Source organism: Pseudopipra pipra, chromosome Z (genome assembly GCF_036250125.1).
Source record: "Pseudopipra pipra isolate bDixPip1 chromosome Z, bDixPip1.hap1, whole genome shotgun sequence".
In the NCBI taxonomy this organism is placed as follows: domain Eukaryota; kingdom Metazoa; phylum Chordata; class Aves; order Passeriformes; family Pipridae; genus Pseudopipra; species Pseudopipra pipra.
This window is the reverse complement of record NC_087581.1, coordinates 11,065,058-11,081,223: the sequence shown is the minus strand read 5'-3', so window position 1 is coordinate 11,081,223 and position 16,166 is coordinate 11,065,058. Positions and strand designations below refer to the sequence as shown.

General features: G+C 45.3%; 1 protein-coding gene across 1 annotated transcript; it reads right to left on the bottom strand.

The window, feature by feature from the left end:
• Positions 1–6,447: 6,447 nt before the first annotated feature.
• On the bottom strand, positions 6,448–11,171 carry RXFP3 (relaxin family peptide receptor 3). The gene has a single exon (XM_064642998.1). The coding sequence runs from the start codon at positions 10,922–10,924 to the stop codon at positions 9,587–9,589; it is 1,338 nt and encodes a 445-aa protein (XP_064499068.1). The 5' UTR covers positions 10,925–11,171; the 3' UTR covers positions 6,448–9,586.
• Between the last annotated feature and the right edge of the window lie 4,995 nt (positions 11,172–16,166).

Sequence of the window (16,166 nt, the reverse complement as noted above, 5' to 3'; positions counted from 1 at the left end):
CCTCAATCCCTGGACAGATATGGAGCTCCTCATCCTGGAGGCCATCTCTACCCACATGGAGGACAAAAAGGTGATCAGGAGCAGTCAGTATGGGTTCACTAAAGATAAATCATATTTGACCAACCTGATTGCCTTCTAGGATGAAACAACTACCTGGACCGATGACAGGAGAGCAGTGGATATTGTTAACCTTGACTTGAGTAAGGCTTTGACACTGTTTCTTGCAACATTCCCATAGGCAAACTCAAGAAGTGTGGACTGGATGAGTGGATAATGAGGTGGATTGAACTGACTGAGTGCCAGATCCCAGAGGATTTGTAAGGGCACAGGGTCTATTTGGAGGACAGCCACTAGTGGTGTCCCCCAGGGTTCTATACAGGACCCAGTATTTTTTTAACTTATTCATCAATGACTTGGATGAAGGGGCAGATGCCTCCTCAGCAAGTTCAGTGATGACACAAAACTGGAGGAGGGGCCAATATCCCAGAGGGCTGTGCAGCCCTTTGGAAGGACCTCGACAAGCCAGAGACGGGCAGAGAAGAGCCATCGAAGTTGAACAAAGGCAAGTGCAGGGTCCTGCACCTGGGGAGGAATAACCCCCACACCAGTGCAAGCTGAGGCCTGACCTGCTGGAAAACAGCTCTGCAGAGAAGGACCTGGGGGCCGTGGTGGACCCTGAGCCAGTGGCATGCCATTGTGGCCAAGAGGGCCAATGGAACTGTGGGGTGCGTTAGCAAGACCATTGCCAGCAGGCTGAGGGAGGAGATCCTTCCTCTCTACTCAGCCTGGTGACGCCACATCTGGAGTGCTGTGTCCAGTTCTGGGCTCCTCAGTACAAGAGAGACACAGAGTTCCTGGAGCAGGTCCAGTGGAGGGCTACAAAGTCAATCAAAGGACTGGAGCGTCTCTCTCATGAGGAAAGGCTGAGGAAGCTGGGCCTGTTCAGCCTTGAGAAGAGACAACTGAGAGGGGACCTCATCAGTGTCTATAACTACCTAAAGAGAGGGTGTCAAGAGGACAGAGCCAGGCTCTGCTCAGTGGTGCTGAGCAATAGGACAAGAGACTTGAGGGCAGAACTTGATGCACAGGAAGTTCCACTTGAATATGAGGAAGAACTTCTTTACTGTGCCAGTGATGGAGCACTGAAACAAGTTGCCCAGGGAGGCTGTGGAGTCTCCCTCAATGGAGATATTGAAGAACTGTCTGGACACAATCCTGTGCATTGTGCTCTGGGATGACCCTGCTTAAGCAGGGAGGTTGGATCAGATGACCCACTGTGGTGCCTTCCAACCTGACCTGTTCTTTGATTGTCTGAATTCTGTTGCCTTCTATTCAGTTTCATACATTGCTCTTTTAGACATGCAAGATGTGTTAAGCAGTTGCATTTCCTAAATTTTCTTATTGGAAATGAAAATTTTACCTCCCATGTGTTAATATTTTACCTATGTATTAAAGATAGTGACTTCACATCATGCAGAGACTTCAAACCAGTGTTGCCATACGTTGCTCCAGGTAAGGGCTTGTGGTCATAGGAGGACAAAATTCAGTGCTTTCCACTCGTGGTTGCAGAGTAGACTGAGATAAGCCGATCCTGTCCGATGGTTTCGGGGAGAGATATCTGTGATGATTTCTGAAAAATGAAATTATCCTGCTTTTTTGCAAGGATAATTCCCAAAGGCTGCGCCTGCTCCAAGGAGGAGCTGCCGCCGTGCTCCCTCCACCGAGGGGTCCTTGGGTGCCCCCTCGTGTTCAATGACATTATAGCACCTCTCCAGAGCGAGAGGTCCTGTCCCTACTTTTTCCACCTTACTCTGGAGTTTCCCCGTAGTGGTGCAAGTGCACTGCTGCAGTTCAGTTCTAGTCTTTTTTGTGCGCAGACAACAAAGGAAAGCCGCTTGCTACCAGCTATAACCCAGCTGCCTAGTGCAGTGAAGGCACTGCCCTGTGGACACGTGGTGGTAGGAGCCCCTCCGCAACAAGGACATGCTTAGCATCAAACTCCTGGCAGAATCCGGCCTTTGAAGCCTTCAGTGCTAATGCCAAGGGTCAGTCCTGTAGTGCAGTCGTCCCCCACATTTTTGGCAGATGAATTTTTGTTGCATTGGTTCCCAGCAGGTGAGGTGCATCAGGAGGCAGGGGCATTGGTCACAGCACGCAGAGAGGCAGCATCAGAGTCTTTGACACCTCTGTTTTCAGGGACCCTCTGCTTGTTAGGTGGTGAGGAGGAGACATGAAAACTTCAGAATTGTGGAGTCTAAGGCGAGACAAGAGGGTAAGGAAAAGTTTCTGGCAGAGATGCCTTTTGTTAAAGGCATCCAGCACTAGCCTGGAATTGCGTGGCTGGCAGATCACCATAGAAGTGCAGATGTATCTGAAATGATTTGGGATTTTTCAACACTCAGATGTATTTTTTTTAAATAAAATTAATGTTATCTTGCAATACAATTTCCAATTTACTCAGTTCACAGAGATTTTGAGGGCTGAAGTACTTGTTTCTTTAATGAGTGCTGAAATTCCAACAAAACAACCAATACCAACAAGTAGACCTTTAAGAAATATATCCCAAATATTGATATAATATTGCAAAGCATGGCAATAAAACATAAAATAAAGCTGTTAGAACTATGATTCTCTCTGAGAGAAAGATGGCACTTTATTAAAGGGTAGTGTTCTTTCCTGAACAGGAACTTTGCATTTTGGAATATTTTGCTTGAAGTGAATTTATGTTGTGTGCTCAAAATTCAAGGTTTCAGTCTACATCTCTGAAAATGTAACCCCAAATGTGGAATTTAAACTATATTCTTCTTTTCACCATTTATGATTGATTGTACAGGTTGAGCAGTTATTTAATACAGTGCTGTTGGATCTCTACTGCCTTCAATTCAGGAGCTCATGGTTATTCTCTACCTCTATCTGCATCACTGGATTTGCCCATGAATAAGGAAATGGAATTCAGCAGGAAATCACTGCCCACTTGTGGTGGGCAAGAGGCCTGTATTTCCTCTGAGGCCTCTCCACAGTTTTGGCAGAAATAAAGAGCAGTAAAAACATATTTGAAATCATTTAATAGATGGTTTGAAATACACAGTAGTAGGTGACTTGGGGACATAAAATTTTTAGGGGTTTTTCAGAATAAACATCAAGCAAGACAGACACGTGCTAATTCTACTGTTTTGGAACAGGCATAAAGAGCAATTTATTTGCCATCACAGAATCACACAAAAGCACAGAATAGTTGGGGTTGCCTCTGGAGATGACCCAGTCCAAGCCCCCTGCTCAGTGCAGAGTTGCTAAAGCAGGCCAGTCAGTGCCGAGTCAGATTTTGAGCAACTCCAAAGCTGGAGACTCCACAACCTCTCCAGGCAACCTGTTCCAGTGCTTGACCACACTCACTACTAGAAAGTTGAGGTTTTTTCCTTACATTTAAATATTTATGGGATTTGTGCCTATTGCCTCTTGTCCATTCCCTGGACAACACTTAGAAGAGTCTGATTCCAGCTTCTTTAATCCCCACCCACATTAGGTATTGATATATACACATTGATAAAATTTCCAAGCCTTCTCAGGTCCAGACTGAATAATTCCAGCTCCATCAGCCTTTCCTCACATGGCAAATGCTCCAAGCCCTCCATCATACTGAAACTTCTCTGGTAAGTAAACCAGAACAGGGTAACTTGCCCAGAACTGGATACAGCATCTCAAATATGGCCTCAACAGCCTGAGCAGAGGGGAAGGATCCCCTCCCTTGATCTGCTGGCAGTGCTCTGCCCGATGGAGCCCAGGAGCTGTTGGCCTTTGCTGCAAGGGCATATTGCTGGCTTATGTTCCCCTTGTCCACCAGGAACCCCAGATCCTTCTCTGCTAAGCTGCTTTTCAATCAGACTCCAGCCTGTACTGGTGCTGGAAGTTATTCATCCCTTCCTCTGGTGCAGGACTTTGCACTTCCCTTTGTTGAACTCCCTGGTGTTCCTGTCAGCCCATTTCTCCAGCACACTGAGGACCCTCTGAATGGAGGCACAACGCTGTGGTGCACCAGCCAGTCCTCCCAGTGCAAACATGCCAAGGTGCACCCTGTCTCATCATCCACATCTTTAATGAAGATGTTGAACAGGACCGGCCTCAATATTGATCTCCAGGGCACAGTGGCAGTCACTGCCCTCCAGCTGGACTTCGTGCTATTAATCACAACACTTTACACCTATCGGTTCAGTCAATTTCAATCCAACTCACTTTCCACTCACTGGTCCAGACTTGATCAGTTTGTCTATGAGGATGTCGTGAGAGAGATCATCAAAAGTCTTATTTATGTCAATATAAATCAGCTGCTGTCCCCTCAACCACCAAGCCAGTTGTCTAATCAGAGGTTTACCAGCTTAGTCAGATGTGATTTCTCCATCACCTCAACTCTAGGATAATTGTTGGTAGCAATGAATTGATAACAAATTTATTATCTCAGTTTTACTATCTGGCCTGACAAGAAAATTGAAGGTATTTTATTTTCAGATGTCTTTTCTAAGATGATCAGACTTTTACACAAGTACAGAAACAAGTTGTTTTTCTACAAGATTCTGGTTTTATCCAGTGTGCAGTTAGATGTGACTGCTGAATGAAAGTGAAAATGTTCATCGAACAATGACTCTAGAAGAAAGTGTTGAATACTTAATTTGATCATTGTGCAATTGGCCATAATAATTCAGCTGCTCTCTGCAAGAAGAAAAAGAAACACAGGTGGAGAAACAGTATTTCATTGTCCCAAGGAATGGATGAGTAAGGGAGAGAGCTGGTATCTGAGTAATCTACCTTTATTATTTCCCACAATGAATAGTAAGCAGTCCTTCCCAAGCAGGTAGACCAAGGTTTTCAAAAATCTGTAAACTCAAGAAGCTGCTTCTGTCTCCAGCTGATTTTTTGGCCCAGTTTGCTCAGCCATCCTGTAAGTCTATATTTTACAGGTAAGATTTTGGGAAGGACTCTGAGGCTATGCACGAACATAGGCTGACAAGCCTGCTTATGTGTTTTAGCAGCCACATTTTAGCACAGGACTAAGTTTTAACTGAGATTCTTTTAACTGCTTAATCATGATAAAAAGGTATTTTCAATAACCTTCTTTGAATGGAAAAATAAGAAATTTCTTCTGAAGCAGCAGAGAAATAACCCTCACTAAAAAAAGGAGATCCAAGCTCTCAAGTCCTTGAGCTGCACCACACCCATAGCTATGTCTGCTTAAGCTCAGGGATACGAATTAGATCAGAGCTACTCAATTGAATAATCAAGTTTTAGAGCAGACAGTCGTGAATAAGAATGAAGGAAACTGGATTTTTTTTTTTTTTTTACTGCTAAAGTGAGTGCCAGAATAACTCACTGAGAAAGCGAAAGCATATTTCTACTGAGGAGGGAAACCTGGAAGTGCAATGGAGGTTGTTATTACATTAAGAGCTTGGTTAGTTATTTAAGGGGCTGAGGCATTTAAAAAGTCCTTCGGCAATCAAAGTTTTTGCCTAATGAGAATATCCTGTCTTTACAGTTTCTTTCAGTTTGTCACTAGATGTCAGCCTGCACCTTCGGTCCCTATTGTTCTATAACGACGTGCATCTCTCTACCTGCGTCCCACCAGCAGTCTGTATACGGGAGGAGACCAGTCATGAAAACCTTTTCGAGGACTCCCTAAGTATTGTTTTGTATCCTTCAGCCATATTTATTTCAGTTCATGAAAAGGTGACTGTTACAAATGAAGACATGAACATGGAAACAGGTGCGTTTTTGAAGCATGTTGTGCTGTTACTTAGGAAGCCACTGGATATCCAGTAGGATTTGCTGTTCTTGAGCTGGGAAGACCCTCTGCTGAGACCACACACCTGATGTCTTGTGCACACTCAGAGTACCTTCCTCTCAAGGGCCAGGTTAGTGGCTCTGCCTGTGCAACTGAGAGCCCGGATTTCATGCTCTGTTAGCTGGGATTCACAGCACATGTGAAGTGAAACTTCCCTCTGCTCGTGCACAGCTAGGGCAGTGCTCTTTCGCAATGCTGGACGCACACTGACCTGCACAGCCTGAGCTGCTGGTCTGGCCTAAACCAACATTTGGTGTGGATGGGTTGTGCCTCTTTCAAGCAGCAGATTCATGGCCTGGTGGATCAGTGGCCTGAGAGAGAGCTGCCCCCTAAGTCCCTACACACCCAAGGTATTTTCCTGTTTAGGTGATTTTCCAAATGTAACGTTTTTATGTCTGTAATGCTCAGACACCTGGGACTTCCTTGGGGAATGGTACCTTGCTAATATTCTGGGGTAACTATGGGTTGTTCTGAACACCGTCTATTTTACTGTGTTGTTTTGCTGGCATAAAATTATGTCTTCATTGACGTCCACAAAAGCACATGTTTTGCCATACTGAGCACCTCAGTGGATGCGTTTTAGGTAGTTTGCTATCTACTGAAATTCACAGTCATGCTTTAGACACTTGGATAGTTCTTTATTTAATGCACAAGAACATTTAAGCATCAGATAGAGAATAAATTCCCAGCAAGTTAAGCAAGAAATTATGCTGTTCAAAAGCAAACAGTAAGAAGAGCATCTGGCTGTGAGATTCCTTCTCTTAATTTAATCTCTTAATTTAGATACTTTCTCCTGGCCTACAGAGACACATTATATGTCTCTGAATTCTGGACTTAAGAGTTCCTGGTATCCTTTTCTCATCCAACTGTGCAGCTTTCTTCATTTGCAGCACAGACGTTAGAGCCTTCTCCCAGAACATATGAGACCCAAATGAATTTTTTGCAAATTCTTCAACTCACTAGGATGCTATACCTGCGGAAAGGCCTCAAACACTTGCACAACATACTGAAACTTTAATTGGACCAGGACCTAGCAGCAAGGTAAGCATTGTTCTTGGAAAGCGGAGACCTAAAATCCAGACCTGGATCCAACTTCTCTTCTGTGCTTACAGTGAAAAAATATCTAGACAATTCCTCTTTGGAGGTTACACCCTAACCACTATGCTGCAAGGTATAGTGCTTGCGTTTGAGGGCTTGCTTTCCTCTTCTGATCCAGCAACAGTAAGCAAGTCATACAAACAGGAAACTGTTTCAAGCCAGAGAGTTTGAGCACGTTCACAAAGTAGCCCAGAGGTTCAGTCATTCCCCTGGGACGTGAAAGAGGGGAAGCTTGATCTCTCAGCCTGCGAGTGAGAGCTGTGCCCCCTAATTAAGCATTTCAAACAGGAAGAGGAAAGAGTATAATCTGCACACACATTGAAGGTGGGACCGAAGAAGCACATCTAGACACAGACTCAAAGGGATGGAGGGAATGAGTTAAGTTTACAGCCTCTGCTGACTTAGTGTGGCCTGGCACAGGGTCTCCTGTGTCGGGATGCAGAGTTGCCTCCCTCGCAGGATATACAGTATGCCCAGTCCCAACAGAGATATCCCCATATCTGTACAAGCACAGAGATAAGTGCTACAGAATTAAACTGATTTAGGCATGCTCAGGAGCAGATTTCTAGGCACGAAAAATTTCACTAGAAAAAAGCTTTAAGTACCTATAGACTTACACTGGCAGCCAAGTCAGGATTTAGGAAGTCAGAGAGGCAGTTGTACAGTACTCAGATGCTCAAGTTCTTCTGTGGATATATCTGATTTCTTCAGAGTCTTTGCATCTGTCTAAGTATGCCCATTAGCTGGCAGCTCATTTCTGCTGTTCTTCTCCAGACACCTCGGAAATCAGTATCTTCCCAGTTAGCAAGTGCCCAAGGCTGTAGAAGTCTCTTCTGCCTTGAAAAAAAGCTTCTCCTTGCAAGTAGCAGAACCAGCTGCTTTCAGACCAAACCCAAATTTTACAACAGGAGTTACCAACATGTACAGTAAACAGAGTCCGAAAAGCGTAATTGCCACTAATGTCATTGCAGTTTTCTCTGGACAGAAATAGCAAGTTTCCTCCACATCAGTACTAAAACAACCCTCTGCATAAATGCTTTTTTAGCAGAGTCAGGCAGATGTTGGAGTTAGGCTGCAAGGAAAGGGACTGAAATAGAAAGGAGTTTTGAATATTGTATTTAAATAATCATCTCACACATAGTATAGGGAACTAATGAACTTGTGTTCTGTAAACAAAACAATAACTGCTGCATTTTTCCATATTTTAAAACAAATATTTTGACCTTTACATTTTAAATAATTTTTTCCTCGTAATTAAAAACAAAATTTTAAAAAGTAAATATATAGCCTTACCATAAAAACTTTCACAGCTTGAAAATACACTTTTTCATCCCCAGGAAAGTTCATTTCAGATCAACCTCAAATTATTTGCTAGGTGTTTCTCTGGAACACAGACTGTGTCAGGTATTGTCCCTGACATTCTCTAGGCTACAAAAGTGCTGACCTGCAGGCCCTAGGGCTGGTCAACCTAGAGGAACTGAATTGGAGTTAACTGAAACACTGGCAAGCATCAGTGCAGACCCTTAGCAGAACAAAAGCCATTGTACTTGGTTTTAACTGAACCCAGAAGTATCCCAGAGCAAGTGATATGAAGTGTCTAAGATTGTTTCTTTTTCCCCTGGTTTTTTTTTAATTATTATTTTATTTACAGTTGTGCTGGTTTCCTGAAGTGAAATACAAACTGTCTGAAGTGCAGCAAGAATAAAGCCTGCAGCTTCAGCACCCTGGGAAAGATGCTGCCTTGCTCCACATGGTCTCGGGCAGTGAGGTTTTCCCCCTGGCAGCCTGGAGAGAGTATGGGAAACGCAATGTCAGGGGGCTCACATCCTCCCCTCCAAACCCAGGTAAAGCAACACCTCCCCATAAAGATTCAAGTTCTGTCCTTGGGTTTCTCCTTGGCTGTCTGGGTTGCTCTATATCCTGGTAGCAGCTGAGGGGATGGGGGTAGCTAGAAAAACATATCCTGCACAGATCTGGAGGGGAGCACAGTGCCCCTTGTCCCCTCTCTTTCATAGGTCTCTAAAAGAGGAGAAAGGGGCCAAGCCTGAACAATAGGAATCTTATACCCACTTGTCCTGGGTGTTTCCCTTAGGGTAGGTTTGAAATAGGACAGAGGCTGTCTGATCCCTGTGCCAGCACTGGAGCCCAGGGAGCAGCGACCACAGTCAGGCTGGCACCTTTTACGATGTCCTGCAGCAGTGAGAAAGGAGCTCAGCTCCCTCTCCCTGCCACAGACAAACAGGGTGGGAGAGCTGCTGGCCTCTTGCTGCTTACAGGTCCAAGCTGGGGGGACACAGTCAAGGCCTCCCAGCCTCACTCCACCCCACCCAGCCACTCTCCCTCCTATGGTACTTAGCACACTCTGCATCCTCCCTGGTTGGAGTCCCATCACCCTCCCCAGTTCCTGTGACCCAGAACAAGCACTAAAAGGCATCTCCTAGAGACACCCTACCTCTGCCTCCTCCTACTCCTGTTCTCCAGCTTGGAGGGCATTTTCATCAAGCATCCAAGGGCAGACACAACCGCAAAAGAGCATCTCTCACACAGAAGTCCTCCTTTACCCATTCCTCCTCCCCTTGTCCCTGGCAGGCATTCAATATCCCAGGGCCACAGCTTGCACAGAGCCCACAGTCCCACCCCCCAGACCCCCTGCCCGTCTCAGCAGCGATGCTCCATGGAGCTGGCAGGCAGCAGGTCACAGCGGCTGCTGTACATCACCACCCCGGGCGGGTAATAAGCCACCTCCGGCTGGATGGCGGCAGCAGGGGAAGCAGCAGTGACAGGGTGGACAGGCACCAAGGCATGCAGAGCCTGCTCCTCCTTCTCAGGCTTGGTGGTGTCAGTGAAAGGGCGCATGGTGGTGAGGGAAGGTGAGGTGATCCTCCAGAGGAGGCTTTTCAGTGCCTTGCGAAACTCCCTGCGCATGAGGCAGTAGAGGATGGGATTGAGGCAGCTGTTTGAGTGTGCCAGGCACACGCTGATGGGAAAGAGGTACACTTGGGAGAGGAAGTACTCATTGCTGAAGTGCACCACGTTGAGTTTGATGAGTATTCCCCATGTTGTAAGTGCTTGATTAGGCAGCCAGCACAAGAAAAAAGACAACACCACGATGGACACTGACCGAGTCACTTTGGAGCGGCGCCTGGTGCTGGGACCGCTGCAAGTGCTGCCAACGTGCTTGTCAGTGATGAAGCGCACCAGGAGCAAGTAGCAGAGACTAATGATGACCAGCGGCACCACAAAGCCCAGCAACACCTTCTGGATGTGGTACAGACCCAGCCAGAATTGGCCATTGCTGCCTCGGCCTTCTGGGAACTTGACAAGGCAGAGAACATCATCAAAGACAGTGGCAGTGGTGGAAAAAATGGCATGGGGCAGGGAAGCCAGGACAGCTGACAGCCAGATGAGTGCACAAAGCCACTTGGCAGAGCAACAGCCACTCAGGGGGTCTCCTCGACGCTGATTCTTCAAGGCTGAAGCCACAGAGCGGTATCGAGCCACACTCATGGCAGTGAGAAAGAATACACTGGCATACATGTTCATGGCTGTCACATATGAGACAATCTTACACATTGCCTTGCCAAAGAGCCAGTTGAAGTCCAGCGCGTTCTCCACTGCCCAGAATGGCAAGGTCAGCACAAACTGGAAGTCAGTCACTGCCAGGCTGGTCACAAAGAGGTTGATAGAGGATTTTCTCCAGCCTTGTTTGCTTTTCATCAGGTAGAGCACCAGTAGGTTGCCCACCAGCCCCAGGGCGCACACTACAGAGTACACCAGCGAGATGACAATCCTCACCACGTCAGAGCTGTCCCCCTGCATCCCGTCAGCTCGCTCCAGGTTGATGTTCTTTAACAACTGCAGGAAGGACATGTTGCTCCTGTTGTCCATCTGAACGCCCTCCAGGAAACCCAGCGGCGCGTCCCAGGACTCCTGGTCCGCTCCTTCCTTCATGCCAGCGGCCGGCGAGCAGGCACCGCGTTCGCAGGGCTCACCCATCCCATGCTAGGGTGAAGGACGGGTCCGCAGGAGATTTTTTTCCCAGAAGCAGACCGGCAGCGGCAGTGGGGACAGGGCACGGGTTGTTCCCGGCTGGATGGACGGCACAGCTGTTCCTGGCTGGGTAGGTGGCTGGCTGGCTGGCTGGCTGGCTGGCTGGCTGGCTGGCTGGCTGGCTGGCTGGCTGGCTGGCACGGCTGTTCCCGGCTGGAAGGACGGCACTGCTGGCGCCGCTCCCGCGCCGCGCTTATATCCGCGCTGGCACGGCCGGGGCATGCGCGGTGGGCGTGGAGCTCTCCCGGGTGCTGAGCGCGGCTCCCGCGCTCCCGGACTCCCCTATCCCTGCGGCTGCTCCCCACGGATCGCCCCCGTCCCGTCCCGCCTACCTGAGCGGAAAGGAGCATGTGAGCCAGCCGGGCGGCGCGTTCCCGCGGGCTGAGCTCGGCAAGCGCCCGGCCAGAGGCGATTCCCCCTCCCCTCGATGTGATACCCCCGATGTGCGCCCCGCGGGCCGCCTCCCACAGAAACCCCCCGCCTCCCGTCCCCCGCGCGGGATCAAGTGCTGGGGGCGAGTCGCAGCTCCGCCGAGCCGCAGGGTGAGCACGAAACAAGCTGAGCTCTCACGCTTGAGAAACCTCGGCACTAAGACGGGACGCGGTTCGCCGTCCCCAAAATGACCACGTTCCGGACAGCGGCTGACAAAAGCTTCTCCTGCTTTTGGGACGTCGGGAGACGGTGGCTCTCCCTAGTTTTAAAACGAACCGCACGTACAACGAAGCTGTAAAGTCCGGCTGGTGGTGGCACGCAGTGCTTGGGCAAAAGGAAGAGCGGGAGCAGCCGTTCCCCGGGAGGGAGGTGGAGAGGCGGCCGCGGGATTCTTCCCGCAGGGGGCTCCGTCGCTCCGGGAAGCGGAGGCAGCCGGCCCCGGCCCAATCCCTGCCGTGCTTGGGGCCCGAAACTCACTTCCCCACCAAGTCTGCAGCAGAAAGATAAAGCAACCGATGGGAATAAGGAACGGAGGTTTTCCTTCTCCCCTTCTGCTTTTAAATAAACCAAGATAACTGCGCATTTTGAAAACCAAATAGATTCTAAATATATCTAAATAAAGCACTGTGAATCAGCCATCAGGGAAAGATTAACGGAACATTTAACAAGTAAATTATTTCTCCATTGATTTATCTCTCTGAACTTCCTGCACACATTGTTGTATGCGCCATTTGTTGCCAGCAGTCCACTCATCATTTTGGTTTATATCTACAGAAACCCTGTAAAAGTATCAGCCAGATCATGGTATGGGAGTTTTAAAGGGGAACAAGAGTAATTAGGAAGTTTTATACATCATTCATATTGCATATAACGAATATAATTCCTGAATTAGCAATGCAATGCCCTGGAAAGACTTAGACTCCAGATTACTTGCTATACTAAATATATTGGTACTGGAATGACATATTAAATTAAAAAAAAACCCACCAAAAAAACCCCCAAAAACCCCAAACAAACAAACAAACAAACAAAACAACCAACAGAGCCGTCAGAAGGTTGACTGCAGAAGTCCTTGAAAAATGGACTCCTGACATTTTTTCCTGTTGTGGTTTAACCCCAGCCAGCAACCAAGCACCACATAGATACTCACTCACTTCCCCACCAGAGGCATGGGGAAGAGAACTGGACAGATAAAAGCTAGAAAACTCATGGGTTGAGACAAAGACAGTTTAATAGGGAAAACAGAGCAAAACAAGGAATTAATTCACAGCTTCCCATGGGCAGGCAGGTTTTCAGCCATTTCCAGGAGAGCAGAGCTCCATCATGTGTGACAGTTACTTGGGAAGACAAACTCCGTCACTCCAAAGATCACCCTCTTCCTCCTTCTTCCTGCCACTTTATTTACTGAGCATGATGTCATGTGGTCTGGAACATCCCTTTGGTCAGTTTGAGTCACCTGTCCCAGCTGTGTCTTCTCCCAGCTTCCCATGCACCTCCAACCTCCTTGCCAGCGTGGCACTGTGAAAAGCAGAAAAGGCCTTGGCTCTGTGTAAACATTGCTCTGTCATTACAAAACCATCTCTATATTATCAACCCTGTGTTAAGCACAAACCAGATATACATTCTAGCCACTGTGAAGAAAATTGACTCTACCCCAACCAAATCCAACACACTTTCTCATGGATTTTTTCCTAGGCTCCCATACCTCTTAATCACTGACTAGGGGTTGCATTGAGATGCCATTTTCAATAGTAGGGTGTTAAGTTGCATCTCTTAGCCTACTGAATGGCAACAGTTTCTCAAATTCTCTCATGCAGAGGAAACCATCCTTGCAGTGAAACTTGACAATCCCATCAGTTCCACCAGTGCTGCAGTCAACTGTAAAACTGTGCACGCAGAAGAGAAAGCCAAGGATCCTTCAGTGGCAGTGGAACAACCATATAAACAAGCAAAGTGAAAACACTGAGTTTCAATCAGAGCTGCAACACTGCAGAGGCTCTGTAAACAGTGCTGGTGCCTGTCAGCCCCCAGCAGTGATAGCTGCCTTGGCACTAGTGTCAGCACTTATCCAAAACCAGGGTTGGTAATATATTTGCAACAAGAAAGTTCTTATTCAGTTTTACCTCTCTACTTGGTCCTGCTACTATCAGCTCACAAGGAAAAAAATAATCTGGAATCGAGTCATACAGAGGCTATGATTTGTTCACTTGGTAAATCATTAGTGAGACTGACAGTGCAGAAGTGGATTTTTTCTACATTGAATTCTGCCCCTGTTCTCATCACATTGCTAGCTCCACACCCAGTTTTAAATATTTTATTGGAAAAATAGCAGCAAGCATGTCTTACATAGAATAATTTCTTCTACCATTTCTTCTGTAGTAATAGTGATTCGGAAAGGTGAGGAGGTGGGAAACAATGTCCAAAGATATACTGCTTTTTCTCTTCATCACCCAGAGAAAGCCACAAAGTGTGAACTGAGGTATCTCACAGGAACACACTGGTAGTGAACTTTGAACTCAGGGCTGCAAGTGTGAAACATTTACCCAAGGGTTTTGCTCATATTTTGAACACCAGCAAAATTCCTTTTAGCCTTGGGTGGACTGTACTTTTCTTTTGTCATTCTTCATCTTAGAGAAGTTTTAGAGGCAGATAAGGAAACTTGCTACACCTAGATAAATAATAAAAGAAATATTTGCTGAATAATTTAACACACTGTCAGAACACTTCCATGGCTGGAAAAATGTTAAAAAAGCCATCCACTACTTTCAAAAAGTTGCCAAATTCAGCAAATATAATACCCAAGGGTAATTGTTCTGGAAAATATTGTCTTCTGTTTGTTTCCTATTCATTTCACCAATGCTGCCAAAGGCTTGTTGCTAGTAGGTAACTTTTCAGAGCCTTCTTTTTATCAAAGGGCCAGTGGAACTGGTGTTACTGACTCAAACTTTATGAAAACTGAAATAAACTTGATAGGCATAGGCTTTTGTGATGTATTCTGGTGATAATCATGAAAAAATGGCTGATTTGTTTATTTTGGAGATCTCAAACAGATCCTGTAGGGTTTTGTAAGAGGCTTTTTGGTGTCTATGTAGTATTATGCTAAAATAATCCATAGGACTGAGGTTGCTAGATTGCCTGCAGACAGGATCCATCAGTACAGCAAACTTAAGAAGCTTTCACCAGTTCAGACCACCAACAGAAGCTGCCCATTGATTCTGACTATACTGTATCACAGATAAAAGTGTCCCTGCAGGTGTTTCTCAAATAGCATTTAAAAATGCTTCAGCTAAACATGCAAAAAAACTTTCAACATTTGCTGAAAATTATGATTTTCCTACAATTCACCCTAAAGAATTCCTGTAATTTTTCACTCCTTTTGCAGACCTCGTACACAAACAAAAGATTTACTACAATTACAACACTGACTGAACCAACTGTACGCTCTTCTGAAATGTTTTGGCAAGGGAGATGGGGTTCTGTTTTCAAGATGAAGGTAATTTTTGTAGCTTAAAACAAATTATTGAAATGTTGAATATATCACTTAAAACGGAAACATGGGACTATTTCTTGGGGTCTTTTTATAGCAATAAGAGATGTTTAATTTTTTTTTCTATTTGAATGCTGAAGCAAAATGTAGTAATAGTAAAGCTCTTGAACAGATTTCATTAAAAAGAGTTAGTAATATATGTAACTTTAATGGGTTTTACATTATTCTCAAATATTGCATTCTTGCAATTGTATTCCGTTTATTAATAATTCTTTTTGTGGCATTTTCTTCTCATTAAAACAAAATTCTGGAGGAGGAGAAGGAAACAGGAAAAGGAAATTTTATATTTTTTTATTTTCTCAGTTCCAATTTCTGGAAAGCATATGGTCTCTCTTTGGCTTTTTATGAGCTCAGGGCTGCAAACTCATGCTTTTGACTAAATTCAGACAATAACTGTTACAGTTTGAACTGCGTTTTACAACTCTACTTTCTCCATTCTGAGAGTGCAGGTTTGGTGTGACTTAGTATATATCCACCATGGGAAGATTTTCATGGCAGTTCTTTTCTTAAAAATGTAGTAGGAAATGTATAGAGGTTTTCATTACAAAATCTCAGATAAAACGATCATACAGTGCTTCATGGTATGCTTCATGGACCATAGACATATCCTCAAGTATTATTTGGACACAGAAGTAAATTTTAATTCAAGAAATCTCCAAATCACTTTAATCATGTTCATCTCCTCCCATCATTGGCTTTCTAGACAGACCACTGAAAATATATTTTTCTAGGACCAATTTTCATACAAAGCTAATTTCAATGTGTCCTGTTGCTCCAGAAATATGCTTTTAAACGTTAATATGGGTAGTATGACAAATGAATGAATTTTAAATTCACATAGACTAAGCACAAAATTATAATTCTGTGAATTAGCTTATCAATTAAAAATAACAATCAGTGTTTGAAGACTGATCAGGAATTTGAGTGTGAGCATCCCAAAAACTTTCATGTCATAGAATCACTGACTACTTTAGAGTTTGCTTCATTCTGTTACTTGGATCTGCCGATCCAAACATATGAGTGGAATGCCAGCAAATATTTTTTTTTGCATGAGTAACTTACGAAATTCCAAAACTCTTTATAATGAATTGAAAGTTGAGCGATCCAGCAATCTCTAGTTCAATTTCCAATAATTAGCTATGTTAGGAGGCTGGATCTCTAAATGAGAAAGTGGGAATAAGAATAAAAAAAAAAAAGGTACTTACAAAC

Excerpts from the sequence above, each read along its gene's own strand:
- RXFP3 (XM_064642998.1), bottom strand. The coding sequence starts at position 10,924 with ATGGGTGAGCCCTGCGAACGCGGTGCCTGCTCGCCGGCCGCTGGCATG.